Source organism: Coregonus lavaretus (genome assembly GCF_964263955.1).
Source record: "Coregonus lavaretus genome assembly, chromosome: 15".
Classification (NCBI taxonomy): Eukaryota; Metazoa; Chordata; class Actinopteri; order Salmoniformes; family Salmonidae; genus Coregonus; species Coregonus lavaretus.
The window spans coordinates 37,317,426-37,333,695 of NC_140002.1; the positions used below are offsets into that span (position 1 = coordinate 37,317,426).

Here is a 16,270-nt window from a genome sequence, read left to right on the forward strand (position 1 = left end):
GTCCAGTCGCCTTTGTTGGTTTGGGTGTTTGGTACTGAACAGTTGACCAGTTGTCTTTGGGATGTTGAAAACATGAATATTTGGTATTGAACGCTATGGTTCAGTAGTCTTTGGTAGAGCAACTTTAGTGCCTCTGGGAGCAAACACTGAGTATAGCTGTCTTCTGTGGCCTAACTAGACTGGTTGGCACTGTACATTGTAATTCAACAGTCTTTGAGACAACACTGTCTCTGGAATGGGGAGGAAAAGGGCAAGGACAACATCTTCCCTGATGTGGTCAGATTGTTTAGCTCCAAGTCTTTTGATGCACATACTGTAGTATGCACCACTCAGTTAGGTCGTTACCTGGGCTCAGCCCAGCTAACTCCTTACATTCAATTCACTGGGGGAAGGACAGTTGTCGAGTCATTTTGGTATGTGTTGTGGCATTGACTATGTAGGTGCTGTAGTAGCTGTGGGTCGGGTCCCTCTCACTTTCTTACTCCTCTTGCTGACCGTGGTAAAGCGGAAGGGCTGCAGGTCGGGCTGTTCCCCGGGGGGCAGGCGCTTCATGAAGTGAACATCCTGCTGGTTGGGCAGTGTCTGAGGGCCTCTCCTGGGGCGCCCCCTCTTGCTGAAGCCCACGTACCAGCCTGGATAGCGTGCTGACATCAGAGCTGTGTAGTGGTTCTCCAACACCATCTCAATGAAGACACAGTCTGCACTGCGATTACTAGCCTTCTGGAATACACACACACACACATGATAATGTCCAGTGTTTGACTTGGACTGAAATAGGTGCCGGTACTCGTTTTGGGTGCCGGTACTGTTTATATTTAGGTGCAGGAGTTCCACAATACTTTTGAGCTATTATTCTATAAAAGGAACAGGAGCTCAAGCAGTAGAAATGTTGAGGTGCCGGTACTCTGCTCCAGAGAGCTCCTGCCCAAGTCGAGCACTGGTAGTGTCAATATAAGATGCAAAGTGAATAACTCCCAAGTCGTTTAAATGTATACATTAAAAGGAACGTGTAGCGAGAGTCAGAATAAGAATCGTGTTTGTCTCACCTTCCCCACAAGCTTGCCTCGACGGTTCATGCACAGGTAGAAGTTGGTCTCTTTACCACGGATTCTCACCTGACTTCCAAAGGTATCAGCCTCCACAACAAGCTGGGCTTGGAAAGAGACAGAGGCACAAAAAGACAGATTGTAAAAGCCCACATGAAAAAATACTATAGTATGGTATAAATACTGTAGTATTACTATATTTATATACTGTAGTATTCACTGTAGTGTTTCTGCGGACATGACTATAGTATACTGTAGTGTTTTTGCGGACATTACTGTAGTATTTACTGTAGTATACACAATAGTGTTTTTGTTGTCTTATCTTTGACACAGAAGTGGGGGCTTTCTCCTTGAGGAAACTAAAATAGCACATTTTCCATAACCTGTAGGTAAGACTGGAGTCTGAACGGATAGTTCAAAGCTTCTGGCTTTTCTATATCATGTAGGGAACACAATATATGGTCTATACTTGGCATGTAGGTTTCTCACTCATGAGTGGCACAAATTGGGATGTGGGGGAGGGGAATGGGTGGGGTATATGCAAATTAAATACTGTAGTATTACTACAGTTAAAAAACTGCTGTATTTTTCAGACACTGAAGTGTTTTTGCGGATATTACTGTAGTATTTACTACAATCTTTTTTTTGCTGATAATACTGTAGTATTTACTATAGTATTCTATAGTATACTACACATTTCTATACTAAGTACTACACAGGTCGTTCCACGAAATGGGTGCCTTTTGGACATGCAAACTTTAAAGAAATTAACTTTAAAATATATTTTCTTTCAACATTCAGTTGCATGGAGGATATGTTTAGCCTATGGAAAAACACTTTTTCCCATCTCAGGCATTAAAATCCTATGAACTAAGAGCATTTTATCTGCACTTGAACCACACTGTCTGTCAACAAACACTGTTACAGACACCTATGTAACTGCCTACATATTATTTATTAAACTCATGTTTGAGATAAATCTAAAATGTTCTCATTGATCAAGTATCCCTTGTACAAATCAACTCACGTATAACATCAACCTGATAAAGTTTCCGTTGGGCCTCTAACAGGGTTGACGATAATAGGGTTGAGGTTTAGGTGAAGATCGGCCATTACTCCTCATGTGGTGAAGAGCATGATGAAAGTTTAATCATAATGAAAGTTAAATCATATTCTAGTTTCCTAACATTAATTGAGCTAACAGGGTTGACGTGTTATTAAGCTCGACCACATCAGTCAAAGATGATAAAACAATTATAAATAGACCAAAAAGAGAGTGAAGCCTTCCTTCCTTTTCCACCATGCTGTTCAGAAGACCCAAATGATGTCACCTGCTGTGAATCATTAAACTTGGTGGAATGGTCCTTTATTTTAAAGGGGTACATTGTTTGCATAACAGGGTTAACATGAGGGACAGACGTAAATGCATCACTAATATCATGAATATAAATAATAGTCTTCAGAAATGACTTTGTCAAAGCAGAAAAATAACTAGGCCTTTACAATGATGGTGAAACTTGGATACATTTTGGGGATTAAGTGGGTTGAAATCTTCCTAGAAGTGACACAGGGTTGACGAAGGGACATGTCAAAATGCTGAATTTTGGCACTTTAGAAAGCCTTTATTCATATTAAAAATTGATTTAATCCTCTATGTGGTCTATATTAAAGTGCACATATTTTAATATAACAGGCTTTTAAAATTCAATATTGGTGAATAATAACGACCCACACAGTGTGTAGAATAGTATTTTACATTACACTACATCATTCTATAGTAAGTACTACACATGATCGAGGGATACTACAGTGTGGAGTATAGCATTCTACAGTATCCTACAAAATTGTATAGTAAGTACTACACGTGATTGAGGGATATTACAGTTTGAAATATCGTATTCTACAGTATACTACACAATTCTATAGTAAGTACTACACATGATCGAGGGATACTACAGTGTGGAGAATAGCATTCTACAGTATCCTACAAAATTGTATAGTAAGTACTACACGTGATTGAGGGATATTACAGTTTGAAATATCGTATTCTACAGTATACTACACAATTCTATAGTAAGTACTACACATGATCGAGGGATACTACAGTGTGGAGTATAGCATTCTACAGTATCCTACAAAATTGTATAGTAAGTACTACACGTGATTGAGGGATATTACAGTTTGAAATATCGTATTCTACAGTATACTACACAATTCTATAGTAAGTACTACACATGATCGGGGGATACTACAGTGTGGAGTATAGCATTCTACAGTATCCTACAAAATTGTATAGTAAGTACTACACGTGATTGAGGGATATTACAGTTTGAAATATCGTATTCTACAGTATACTACACAATTCTATAGTAAGTACTACACATGATCGAGGGATACTACAGTGTGGAGTATAGTATTCTACAGTATACTACAGCTTACTACAGAATTCTATATCATTCTATAGTAAGTACTGTGGTATTATATAGTAAACTGTAGTATTTTGTCATGTGGGAGTGGGCATAGAGATTGAGCACATAGGATGGGATGGGGGGATTGTTACATGCAATTAGTTAATTGATGTAGCCACAATGCAGAGGTCAAACCAAATCAATAACATTACTCTCCCTCTCACTACCCAAACCCCCCTCGATCCACCTACAACAAAGCAACAAAGCGGGATAAATGGAAAATCGATGACCTTATCGATAGCGGGACTGAGTCTACCACACAAACTGCTGCTCCATCTTTCTGTTTCTCTCTATGTGTCATAGGCTTGTCTGTCTATTTGCTACTTTCTTTATGATTTTGAGGGCCATGTACTGTAGATGTGATAACATATAGGAAATTATTGCTTGGTTCTTGTTGATTCTGATTTGTATTGGCGTGTTCTGTATATTGTAGGAAGTAGTAGTACTATATCTTACCATATGTATCCCCATCGTCTCCCTTGGCACTGATTCTCCTCCCCATCACCTGCACGTGTTTGCTGCTTGTCCTGCTGTACAGCTGGTAGACTCTGTGCTGCCGGCGGCTCATGGCGTCTCGAACCCGTGTCTGATTCTCCACGTATACACTGAAATTAACATGGTCATCAGCTAAGACCTGTACCACCACAAAACAGACAGGCATGTGGTTAGAATGAGAGACTTTAATCAGAATGGAATATTAGAAAACACAATAGATACAATTGTATACACACATTTACCTGCAGGGGGCTGCAGACCACCAGTAAAGCCTGGACAGATCTGAGAGAAGGGGAGAATGGATCTGCATTGAGATTACATCTGGTATTTTTGCATTCCAAAATAATACAAAAGCAGTCTGGCTGCCACACTCCTGCCTCTTTTCTGTCTCCACCACCAATTTTAAACCAGTCTCTATGCCTCCAAAAAAGGTCATTTCTAGATCAAACCCTCACGGCAACAGACAGTGGCCATGCTGTCTCTCTCTAGGGACAGCTGCTGAGCTCAGCTCATATCTATGATGAGCTAACAGAATATCAATATTCACTAATCATTCCAGCCATCTATCTAAGCACTTCAATCTCTTATCCCTCCCTGTATAAACACAGCACACGCAGCACATGCATAGATACATAGATTACGGTACGTAAATAATGCTGAACTACTTAAATAAAGAGGGGGAAGAGCAGGAGACACGTTAGCAGTAGAGAGTGTTTTTTCTTTCATATCTTCCCGTACCCCCTGGCTGTGTGCTCATTAGGGGACCCCATACCCCCTGTGCTGTCCAGATGTAGGGATGCCTGGAACGCAGCCTACAGCTGGCCCAAAGCGCACACAGATGTCTGGCCTCCAATTCTACTCAGACTACTTTTGTTCTACTTCTGTGTTACCTCAAATGAAACCTCTGTAAAAATCTGACCTGGTCTCTGTTGTTTGAGAAGTGGAGTGTAAGTTTGAGAGATACAAGGTCATAATGGTGGTGACAGGGACACTTTAAAGTTGGAAACAGGTTAATTTTTCATTGTAAATGTAAGATTCGTTAACGAGTCTGACAGAATTGCTTTAGGTTTGGTTCAAGTGGATGGATGCCCTAATTTGGGGAATAGCTAATTGCTGATTATCCTCTTCACAAATCACATGATCCTGTCAAACACAGACACCCATCAAAGACACTAATAAGGTACAGTCATCATCTCATTAATTCATAACCCCTTAGCAGACATTCTGTCAGTGACAAATGTCTGGTCTTTTAGTCTGGGGAGAATGGAAAGAGGTGTCTGGGTCATGGGACATGCTTTAGTGGCCAGAGGAGCAATATGCTACAGGAGCTGACATGACAGTTTACAGGAAATGTATGACCATGTGGAACAGCCTCAGAGGAATTATACAGATAAGAAGCACAAGATTCCAACACCACATGGTACTGAAAAATAGATGCCATTTCTATACCACAGTTAGCTGTCCAGATGAACGTTTTTCATTATTACAATGGCTAAAGGAGAACATGCACCCTATATGACAGTGTATGAAACACCACACCTGCTGTGCTGGACTGATGGTCAGAGCATGCATGAAGAGAAACATGTAAGCAGACACACACACACACACACACAATACCTCCATTCGTTTCACTCCAGAAAACCTTAGGTTGCGCATCAAGGGTTACTGCACATTTAACTTACAACATGACTAGCGTAGAGAGGAGGGAACTCATCTCTCGTCCCGCGCAGCTACCCTGCCAGGGAAAGTCAGGCACCGTTACCGACGATCTCTAGCTGGTACTGTCTGTAATCCGTTCGTTGGAGAAGGATTTGGAGGACGGCAACAACTCCTGCGATAATTCCTGCGAGCATCAGCAGAGCACGCCGGGCACATCGGTTAGAATGCTGGCGGATGGGAATGGGTTTGCTCTGCAAAATTTTTATCATGTAGCCAAAATTTGAGGGAATGCGCGCTGGGTATGTCCCGTTTGTCCAACACCTCAATTCGCCGAAATCATGACAGGTGTTTGGCAAAATAGGACTGTTCGCAGGTTTGCCTTCTTTAAAAAAAAACGTAGTATATTTCTACAGCAATGCCTACAATGTTTCTATGAGACAATTGTAAAATAGGCTTATTTTAAATGCAGAACTCAGTTGAACTTCTTGTCAACTATTGCCATTGTCCATTAGTTCCTATTGTCTTCTTTTCTTTCTTCTGTGTTCATTTATCACGTATAGTCGTTCAGAAAAACGGCCATTCCTAGTATCACGGAAAGTCTGTATTCAGGGAGTGAGAGCGGGGCATGAGTGGAGTAGTGGCGGGGAAGGGGAGGCGGCACGCGGCGGGTGTAATCCCAGTGATGATATAGGTGTGTCCCGCGGGAGACGAGACCACTTGGCAGGACAGAGGCGAAGGCGGAGTAGAAAGGGGAACAGATTACAGAAAGCGTCAGTCATAGCAATACCTAGTAAATCGAGGAGTCCACAAGCAATGGCAATGCGACTTTCAGAGAACCCAGTGAGTTAGCAGACACCGGCCAAGATGAAAAGTGGTTTAGACATCCAAACTGGTCTCATAGACGAGAGGTAACATAGTGAACGTAAATCAGGGACACTGGAATTAGTATAATATGTTAAGTTTGGAATGGTTACATAAGATAAAAGGTTACTTAAGGCAAAATCAAAAGGAGGGTGTATAACACGAAGGTCTAGCAACCCGAAGGTTGCGTGTTCGAATCTCATCACAGACAACTTTACCATTTTAGCTAATTAGCCACTTTTCAATGACTTACTACTTTTTAGCTCCTTTGCACCTACTTAACAGGTTAGCTAACCCTTATCTTAACCCTAACCTTAACCCTTTTGGCTAACCCTTCCCCTAACCCTTTCACCTAACTCCTAACCTTAACCCTAACCTTAACCTTAACCCCTAACCCTAGCCTAGCTAACGTTAGCCACCTAGCAACCTAGCTAACGTTAGCCACAACAAATTGGATTCATAACATACAGTGGGGAAAAAAAGTATTTAGTCAGCCACCAATTGTGTAAGTCTTCACAAGGTTTTCACACACTGTTGCTTGTATTTTGGCCCATTCCTCCATGCAGATCTCCTCTAGAGCAGTGATGTTTTGGGTCTGTCGCTGGGCAACACAGACTTTCAACTCCCTCCAAAGATTTTCTATGGGGTTGAGATCTGGAGACTGGCTAGGCCACTCCAGGACCTTGAAATGCTTCTTACGAAGCCACTCCTTCGTTGCCCGGGCGGTGTGTTTGGGATCATTGTCATGCTGAAAGACCCAGCCACGTTTCATTTTCAATGCCCTTGCTGATGGAAGGAGGTTTTCACTCAAAATCTCACGATACATGGCCCCATTCATTCTTTCCTTTACACTGATCAGTCGTCCTGGTCCCTTTGCAGAAAAACAGCCCCAAAGCATGATGTTTCCACCCCCATGCTTACATTTACATTTACATTTACGTCATTTAGCAGACGCTCTTATCCAGAGCGACTTACAAACAGGTGCATTCACCTTATAGCCAGTGGGATAACCACTTTACAATTTTTTTTGGGGTGGGGGGGGTGGGGGGGGGGGGGGGTAGAAGGATTACTTTATCCTATCCCAGGTATTCCTTAAAGAGGTGGGGTTTCAAATGTCTCCGGAAGGTGGTGAGTGACTCCGCTGTCCTGGCGTCGTGAGGGAGCTTGTTCCACCATTGGGGTGCCAGAGCAGCGAACAGTTTTGACTGGGCTGAGCGGGAACTATGCTTCCGCAGAGATAGGGGAGCCAGCAGGCCAGAGGTGGAACTGGAAGCCAGTGGAGTGTGCGGAGGAGCGGGGTGACGTGAGAGAACTTAGGAAGGTTGAACACCAGACGGGCTGCGGCATTCTGGATGAGTTGTAGGGGTTTAATGGCACAGGCAGGGAGCCCAGCCAACAGCGAGTTGCAGTAATCCAGACGGGAGATGACAAGTGCCTGGATTAGGACCTGTGCCGCTTCCTGTGTAAGGCAGGGTCGTACTCTCCGAATGTTGTAGAGCATGAACCTACAGGATCGGGTCACCGCCTTGATGTTAGCGGAGAACGACAGGGTGTTGTCCAGGGTCACGCCAAGGCTCTTCGCACTCTGGGAGGAGGACACAACGGAGTTGTCAACCGTGATGGCGAGATCATGGAACGGGCAGTCCTTCCCCGGGAGGAAGAGCAGCTCCGTCTTGCCGAGGTTCAGCTTGAGGTGGTGATCCGTCATCCATACTGATATGTCTGCCAGACATGCAGAGATGCGATTCGCCACCTGGTTATCAGAAGGGGGAAAGGAGAAGATTAGTTGTGTGTCGTCAGCGTAGCAATGATAGGAGAGGCCATGTGAGGATATGACAGAGCCAAGTGACTTGGTGTATAGCGAGAATAGGAGAGGGCCTAGAACTGAGCCCTGGGGGACACCAGTGGTGAGAGCACGTGGTGCGGAGACAGCTTCTCGCCACGCCACTTGGTAGGAGCGACCGGTCAGGTAGGACGCAATCCAAGAGTGAGCCGCGCCGGAGATGCCCAGCTCGGAGAGGGTGGAGAGGAGGATCTGATGGTTCACAGTATCAAAGGCAGCAGACAGGTCTAGAAGGACAAGAGCAGAGGAGAGAGAGTTAGCTTTAGCAGTGCGGAGAGCCTCTGTGACACAGAGAAGAGCAGTCTCAGTTGAATGACCAGTCTTGAAACCTGACTGGTTTGGATCAAGAAGGTCATTCTGAGAGAGATAGCAAGAGAGTTGGCTAAAGACGGCACGCTCAATAGTTTTGGAGAGAAAAGAAAGAAGGGATACTGGTCTGTAGTTGTTGACTTCAGAGGGATCGAGTGTTGGTTTTTTGAGAAGGGGTGCAACTCTCGCTCTCTTGAAGACGGAAGGGACATAGCCAGCGGTCAAGGATGAGTTGATCAGCGAGGTGAGGTAAGGGAGAAGGTCACCGGAGATGGTCTGGAGAAGAGAGGAGGGGATAGGGTCAAGCGGGCAGGTTGTTGGACGGCCTGCCGTCACAAGTCGCAAGATTTTATCTGGAGAGAGAGGGGAGAAAGAAGTCAAAGCATAGGGTAGGGCAGTGTGAGCAGGACCAGCAGTGTCATTTGACTTAACAAACGAGGATCGGATGTCGTCAACCTTCTTTTCAAAATGGTTGACGAAGTCATCCACAGAGAGGGAGGAGGGGGGGGAGGGGGAGGAGGATTCAGCAGGGAGGAGAATGTGGCAAAGAGCTTCCTAGGGTTAGAGCCGGATGCTTGGAATTTAGAGTGGTAGAAAGTGGCCTTAGCAGCAGAAACAGATGAAGAAAATGTAGAGAGGAGGGAGTGAAAAGATGCCAGGTCTGGAGGGAGTCTAGTTTTCTTCCATTTCCGCTCAGCTGCCCGGAGCTCTGTTCTGTGAGCTCGCAATGAGTCATCAAGCCACGGAGCTGGAGGGGAGGACCGAGCCGGCCGGGAGGATAGGGGACATAGAGAGTCAAAGGATGCAGAAAGGGAGGAGAGGAGGGTTGAGGAGGCAGAATCAGGAGATTGGAGGGAGAAGGATTGAGCAGAGGGAAGAGATGATAGGATGGAAGAGGAGAGAGTAGCGGGAGAGAGAGAGCGAAGGTTGCGACGGCGCATTACCATCTGTGTAGGGGCAGAGTGAGTAGTGTTGGAGGAGAGGGAGAGAGAAAAGGATACAAAGTAGTGGTCGGAGACTTGGAGGGGAGTTGCAGTGAGATTAGTTGAAGAACAGCATCTAGTAAAGATGAGGTCAAGCGTATTGCCTGCCTTGTGAGTAGGGGGGGACGGTGAGAGGGTGAGGTCAAAAGAGGAGAGGAGTGGAAAGAAGGAGGCAGAGAGAAATGAGTCAAATGTAGACGTAGGGAGGTTAAAATCCCCCAGAACTGTGAGGGGTGAGCCATCCTCAGGAAAGGAACTTATCAAGGTGTCAAGCTCATTGATGAACTCTCCAAGGGAACCTGGAGGGCGATAGATGACAAGGATATTAAGCTTAAATGGGCTAGTGACTGTGACAGCATGGAATTCAAATGAGGAGACAGACAGATGGGTCAGGGGAAAAATTGAGAATGTCCACTTGGGAGAGATGAGGATTCCTGTGCCACCACCCCGCTGACCAGATGCTCTCGGGGTATGCGAGAACACATGGTCAGACGAGGAGAGAGCAGCAGGAGTAGCAGTGTTTTCAGTGGTAATCCATGTTTCCGTCAGCGCCAAGAAGTCGAGGGACTGGAGGGTAGCATAGGCTGGGATGAAGTCTGCCTTGTTGGCAGCAGAACGGCAGTTCCAGAGGCTGCCTGAGACCTGGAACTCCACGTGGGTCGTGCGTGCAGGGACCACCAGGTTAGAGAGGCAGCAGCCACGCGGTGTGAGGCGTTTGTGTAGCCTGTGCGGAGAGGAGAGAACAGGGATAGGCAGAGGCATAGTTGACAGGCTGCAGCAGATGACTACAATAATGCAGAGGAGATCGGAATAAAATGAACTAAACATCTGGGAAAGGAGAGAGCGGGGCCTCCCTCACCACAACTCCCAAATATAACTCTCCCAACTTCCACCTCAGAAACTATAATTATTGTAAACTACAGCGGTTCAATGTTTTCTAGGAATAGACTAACCTAGTTTATTCAGCTAGCTAACTAGGTGCAGTATTATTCCGTGAAAAACGTCCGGGCACCTCGTCATAAGACGCCACAGCCAGCTAGCATGCCGGTCTCCAACAGCAGGGTTTAGCGCCAATACTCAGCCACAACAACCACCAGTGTATCAACACACAAGCAGATCGTCCGTGTCTAACGTTGTGGGTTAGTCCCGACAGCTTGAGCGAGTCCGTCGTCAACTTATTCAGCCAGTTAGTTAGCAAACTAGCTAGCCATTGCTTTCAGACAAAGAAGAACCCCTCCTTTCACGGCACGAACACACAGAGAGAGCCAAACTAACGTTAACTAGTCACCCATGTCCCGAATTCCTTGAGCGACTCGGGCTATCAATATGTAAAAAAAAAAAAACACAAGTGTAGGTTATGACTTACCCCTAGCAGCTACTGTTAGCTAGCCAAGTGCAAAGCTAGCCACTGAATTGACTCAGCCAGTTCGCGTCTGTTCGCTCGGTCGTTCCAGCTATTGTTTACAAGTAGCTATCCAGGTTGCAACAAGCTTGCTAATTTTCGAGCACAGTAGCCACTTGCTGCCTAACGTTAACGGTTCAGACAATGAGGTTAGAAATCAGCTGAATGGTAGGCAATTATTGTATGTTATTATTGTAGGCAGCCAGCTGGCGTAATTACAGGCACTCTCAGGCGTGAAACAACTATACCGTTGCTAATAGCTACTCGCCAGCTAGTCTAGGTGGTGAGTTAGCTAGCTAGCTAGCTTCGTGCTACACCCGGCACCGCCGAATACAATACTAACCTACAATAATTACATACAATAACTACATACAACAACCCACGATACCTACCTACAATACCTAACTACAATCTAAATACATAGTTTAAGCCTTACTCGACAAAGCCCAAGCTATGTATAAAGCCAAACTTACCCGACGCCAAGCTCCAAGCTCCAAGCTCCAACTACAGGCTTCACAGTAGGTATGGTGTTCTTTGGATGCAACTCAGCATTCTTTGTCCTCCAAACACGACGAGTTGAGTTTTTACCAAAAAGTTCTATTTTGGTTTCATCTGACCCTATGACATTCTCCCAATCCTCTTCTGGATCATCCAAATGCACTCTAGCAAACTTCAGACGGGCCTGGACATGTACTGGCTTAAGCAGGGGGACACGTCTGGCACTGCAGGATTTGAGTCCCTGGCGGCGTAGTGTGTTACTGATGGTAGGCTTTGATACTTTGGTCCCAGCTCTCTGCAGGTCATTCACTAGGTCCCCCCGTGTGGTTCTGGGATTTTTGCTCACCGTTCTTGTGATCATTTTGACCCCACGGGGTGAGATCTTGCGTGGAGCCCCAGATCGAGGGAGATTATCAGTGGTCTTGTATGTCTTCCATTTCCTAATAATTGCTCCCACAGTTGATTTCTTCAAACCAAGCTGCTTACCTATTGCAGATTCAGTCTTCCCAGCCTGGTGCAGGTCTACAATTTTGTTTCTGGTGTCCTTTGACAGCTCTTTGGTCTTGGCCATAGTGGAGTTTGGAGTGTGACTGTTTGAGGTTGTGGACAGGTGTCTTTTATACTGATAACAAGTTCAAACAGGTGGCATTAATACAGGTAACGAGTGGAGGACAGAGGAGCCCCTTAAAGAAGAAGTTACAGGTCTGTGAGAGCCAGAAATCTTGCTTGTTTGTAGGTGACCAAATACTTATTTTCCACCATAATTTGCAAATAAATTCATTAAAAATCCTACAATGTTATTTTCTGGATTTTTTTCTCTCAATTTGTCTGTTATAGTTGACGTGTACCTATGATGAAAATTACAGGCCTCTCTCATCTTTTTAAGTGGGAGAACTTGCACAATTGGTGGCTGACTAAATACTTTCCCCCCCCACTGTATCATACGTTTTGCAAAATCATAAGATATTGTAAGTTTTGCAAATTCATAAAATATTGTACGAGGATTTACGTACATACGAGGATTTACGTACAGAACAATAATAAATGCTCTGAGACCACATTGAGACATCACACTGTGAACTGAACTTCCTTTTTCCCAGGCTATACTGTAAAGCTATGTAAGCTTAGAATCAGAAGACAAGCCCAATAGAATGCAGATACGTTTACTTTAGGTGTTCTAACTGGACAGTTTTATCTCCATCTCTTCATTTAAAGACTCAATCATGGACACTCTTACTGAAAGTGTGGCTGCTTCGCGTTATGTATTGTTGTCTCTACCTTCTTGCTTTTGTGCTGTTGTCTGTGCCCAATAATGTTTGTACCATGTTTTTGTGCTGATACCATGTTGTGAGGCTGCCATGTTGTGTTCCTACCATTGTTGTCATGTGTTGTTGCTACCATGCTGTGTTGTTGTGTGTTGCTGCCATGCTATGTTGATGTCTTAGGTCTCTCTTTATGTAGTGTTGTGGTGTCTCTCTTGTCGTGATGTGTGTTTAGCCTACAATTCGTATGATATGTTATGAATTGCAATTCGTACCATATGTTACGAATTTGCAATACATATGATATGTTACGAATCCCAATTTGTTGTTAGACATTCACATTATACACCCACCCATCCACCCCGACCAATTTGATCATCCTGGATTTTCGTTTAGGTACTATGTTAAGTCTAGTCTCTGTGTCAAGTGTAGTGGTGACTGGTGAGTAGGCTACCATTGCATTTGCACTACACAAACATGATGGGTACATTGAAGAACTGCTCATGGTTTGAGAGGGGGACACATAGTAGTAGCCTATAGTCCTGCCATCTTATTTAGTTTAAAGTTCTGTGAGGGTGGGTGTGCGTAAGGTATGTAAGCAAAGAGTAGAACCCAAAATGAACATTTCTTAGGGATTTAACAACACCGGCAGATCCTCACTCCCCTCCACCACAGAACCGCAGACACATGGTCAGCCAACCATGCTAACCCCTACTACCCCCCTCTCTCCCTTCATCTCTCTCTCTCTCTCTCCCTTCCTCTCTCTCTCTCTCTCATCCCCCCCCCCCTCTCTCTCTCTCTCTCCCTTCCTCTCTCTCTCTCTCTCTCACACACAGACAGATATCCACTGTTTTCTTTTCTCACTTTTAAGGATGATGAACTACCTTAGCTGGCACCTGAGGTAGAGGTCACATCAGGGTCAGTAGAGTTGATGTTACACATTTAATTCTTTCCAGGGCGTTTGAGTGTGAAATGAGTGAGTGCGTCCCATTAGTGTAATTACACAGACTAAAATAGGCAGCATAGGCCTATGCCTACTGTATATTGTCTGTAGGTGTCATTCCAATTATCATTGTAATACCCAGTGCCATGGTCTCATTTGGTGCACATTTGAGGATTATTGGGTCCATGGGAGAAACCATCTTGCTCTGCTGCAATAGTGCAGCCTATGCAGACTGCTTTAGGTAAGCGGTACCTCACATTCAAGTTTTCAGCCATTAGCATTAGCTCCACCTACCGTATAGGCCTATAGTCTGCTCCTTGAAATAACTAGGCTACATTTACATTTACATTTACATCATTTAGCAGACGCTAAATATGGCATAAAATTACTGTTCGTTGGGGTAGGCCTAGCTGTCAAATAACATTTACTGTGTTGAGATGTTAGGCCTCAGGCATTTGTTTGCCAGTTAGTTTGGATGCAGTAGAGATGATTAATGTGGATCAGATGTTCTTCTGACACTTAACCCCCCAGATGAAACACATAGTTGTATGATTAACAGGGCTTGGTGGCATTGAGCCTGCTAGCCACCACTAGCCTCCATCACCACTAGCCACCATTACCACTAGCCACCATCACCGCTAGCCACCATCACCACTAGCCACCATCACCACTATCCACCATCACCGCTAGCCACCATCACCGCTAGCCACCATCACCACTAGCCACCATCACCACTAGCCACCATCACCACTAGCCACCATCATCACTAGCCTCCATCACCGCTAGCCACCATCACCGCTAGCTACCATCACTGCTAGCCACCATCACTGCTAGTTACCATCACTGCTAGCCACCATCACCACTAGCCACCATCACCACTAGCCACTATCACCACTAGCCACTATCACCACTAGCCACCATCACCACTAGCCACCATCACCACTAGCCACTATCACCACTAGCCACTATCACCACTAGCCACAATCACCACTAGCCACCATCACTACTAGCCTCCATCACCACTAGCCAAAATGTGCCAATGAACTAAGTGCAGCAATATAAGAGTGCTGTGAGAGACTCATGGTCTTGTTAACTGGTTCCATATGAGACTACTTGGCCTAGCTGGGCCTGTGTCGGGCTGACCCTATTCACTGTTTTGGGCCTGGCGCCACCAACACACTTTCTGTCTTCTCTCATTTGGGCTGTCATGCTTTACCTGACACCTGTACTGTGATTGGATAACCTTTTGTCTCGACAAACAAATTATACTTTTTTCTCGTCTCGCCCTCGCTATGTCTGTCTCTTTGTCTATTCAGTAGAGGTCCCACACCCCAGACATTGTTATTTTTGAAATGTTGAAATATGGAAGAAAAAAAAAACAATGGAAAACTGGACCCATTTTAAACAAGCTTAATCTCCACGGTGCAAAGAAGGATGAATGATCTTTTTTTTCTGTTACAGTGTGTTAGCCATTTTTTTCCACTGTGTTACGTCAGCCTAATGGATATTATGCATACATGTCAGACTGAGTAGTATCTATCTTATAGTAGAGTTTTATGTTTTGCATGTGTCTGTTGGTATCTTGTAAGATGTCCATCTCATTTCAGTAGCTGCATATGTTCAATATCAATCTACACTGAGTGTACAGAACATTTCCATGACATAGACTGACCAGGAGAATCCAGGTGAAAGCTATGATCCCTTATTGATGTCACCTGTTAAATCCACTTCAATCCGTGTAGATGAAGGGGAGGAGACAGGTTAAAGACAGATTTTTAAGACTTGAGAAAATTGAGACATGGATTGTGTATATGTGCCATTCAGAGAGTGAATGGGCAAGACAAAATATTTAAGTGCCTTTGAATGAGGTATGGTAGTAGGTGCAAGGCGCACCGGATTGAGTGTGTCAAAAACTGCAACGCTGCTGGGTTTTTCACGCTCAACAGTTTCCCGTGTGTATCAAGAATGGTCCATCACCCAAAGGACATCCAGCCAGCTTGACACAACTGTGGGCAGCATTGGAGTCAACATGGGCCAGCATTCCTGTGGAACGCTTTCAACACCTTGTAGAGTCCATGCCCCGACGAATTGTGGCTGTTCTGAGGGCAAAAGGGGATGCAACTCAATATTAGGAAGGTGGTCCTAATGTTTTCTACACTCAGTGTATATCAGCATACTCAGTATATCAGTGTGCCCTCTTCCTTTCTCTCCCCCCCCCCCCCCCCTCTCTCTTTCTCTCTCTCTCTCTGTCTCAGACACGCGCACAAACAGTTGGTCTTGGCTCACCCTCTGTCTTTCCAGACTTTGAAGGGAGTTCAGACGTCTAATATAAGACAGGTCCCCACCACAACAAAAGATCTAACTTTGACTTAGAATAAACAATATCTCTCTCTCCCACCCTTTCTGTCTGTCCCCCACTCCCATTTTCCCTTCTTGGTGTTATTTCGCTCTTGGCAAGAGCAGAAGTATGTGCACTTGTTATGCGTTTTCCATGGTAGCCT

General features: G+C 44.8%; 1 protein-coding gene across 1 annotated transcript; it reads right to left on the reverse strand.

The window, feature by feature from the left end:
• Positions 1 to 432: 432 nt before the first annotated feature.
• On the reverse strand, positions 433 to 4,779 carry LOC311143128 (fibroblast growth factor 18-like; the record flags this gene model as incomplete). Its single annotated transcript, XM_084178927.1, has 5 exons — positions 433 to 720; positions 1,047 to 1,153; positions 3,971 to 4,148; positions 4,252 to 4,291; positions 4,748 to 4,779. 5 exons carry the CDS (start codon positions 4,777 to 4,779, stop codon positions 433 to 435), a joined length of 645 nt encoding a protein of 214 aa, XP_084035053.1.
• Positions 4,780 to 16,270: the final 11,491 nt, after the last annotated feature.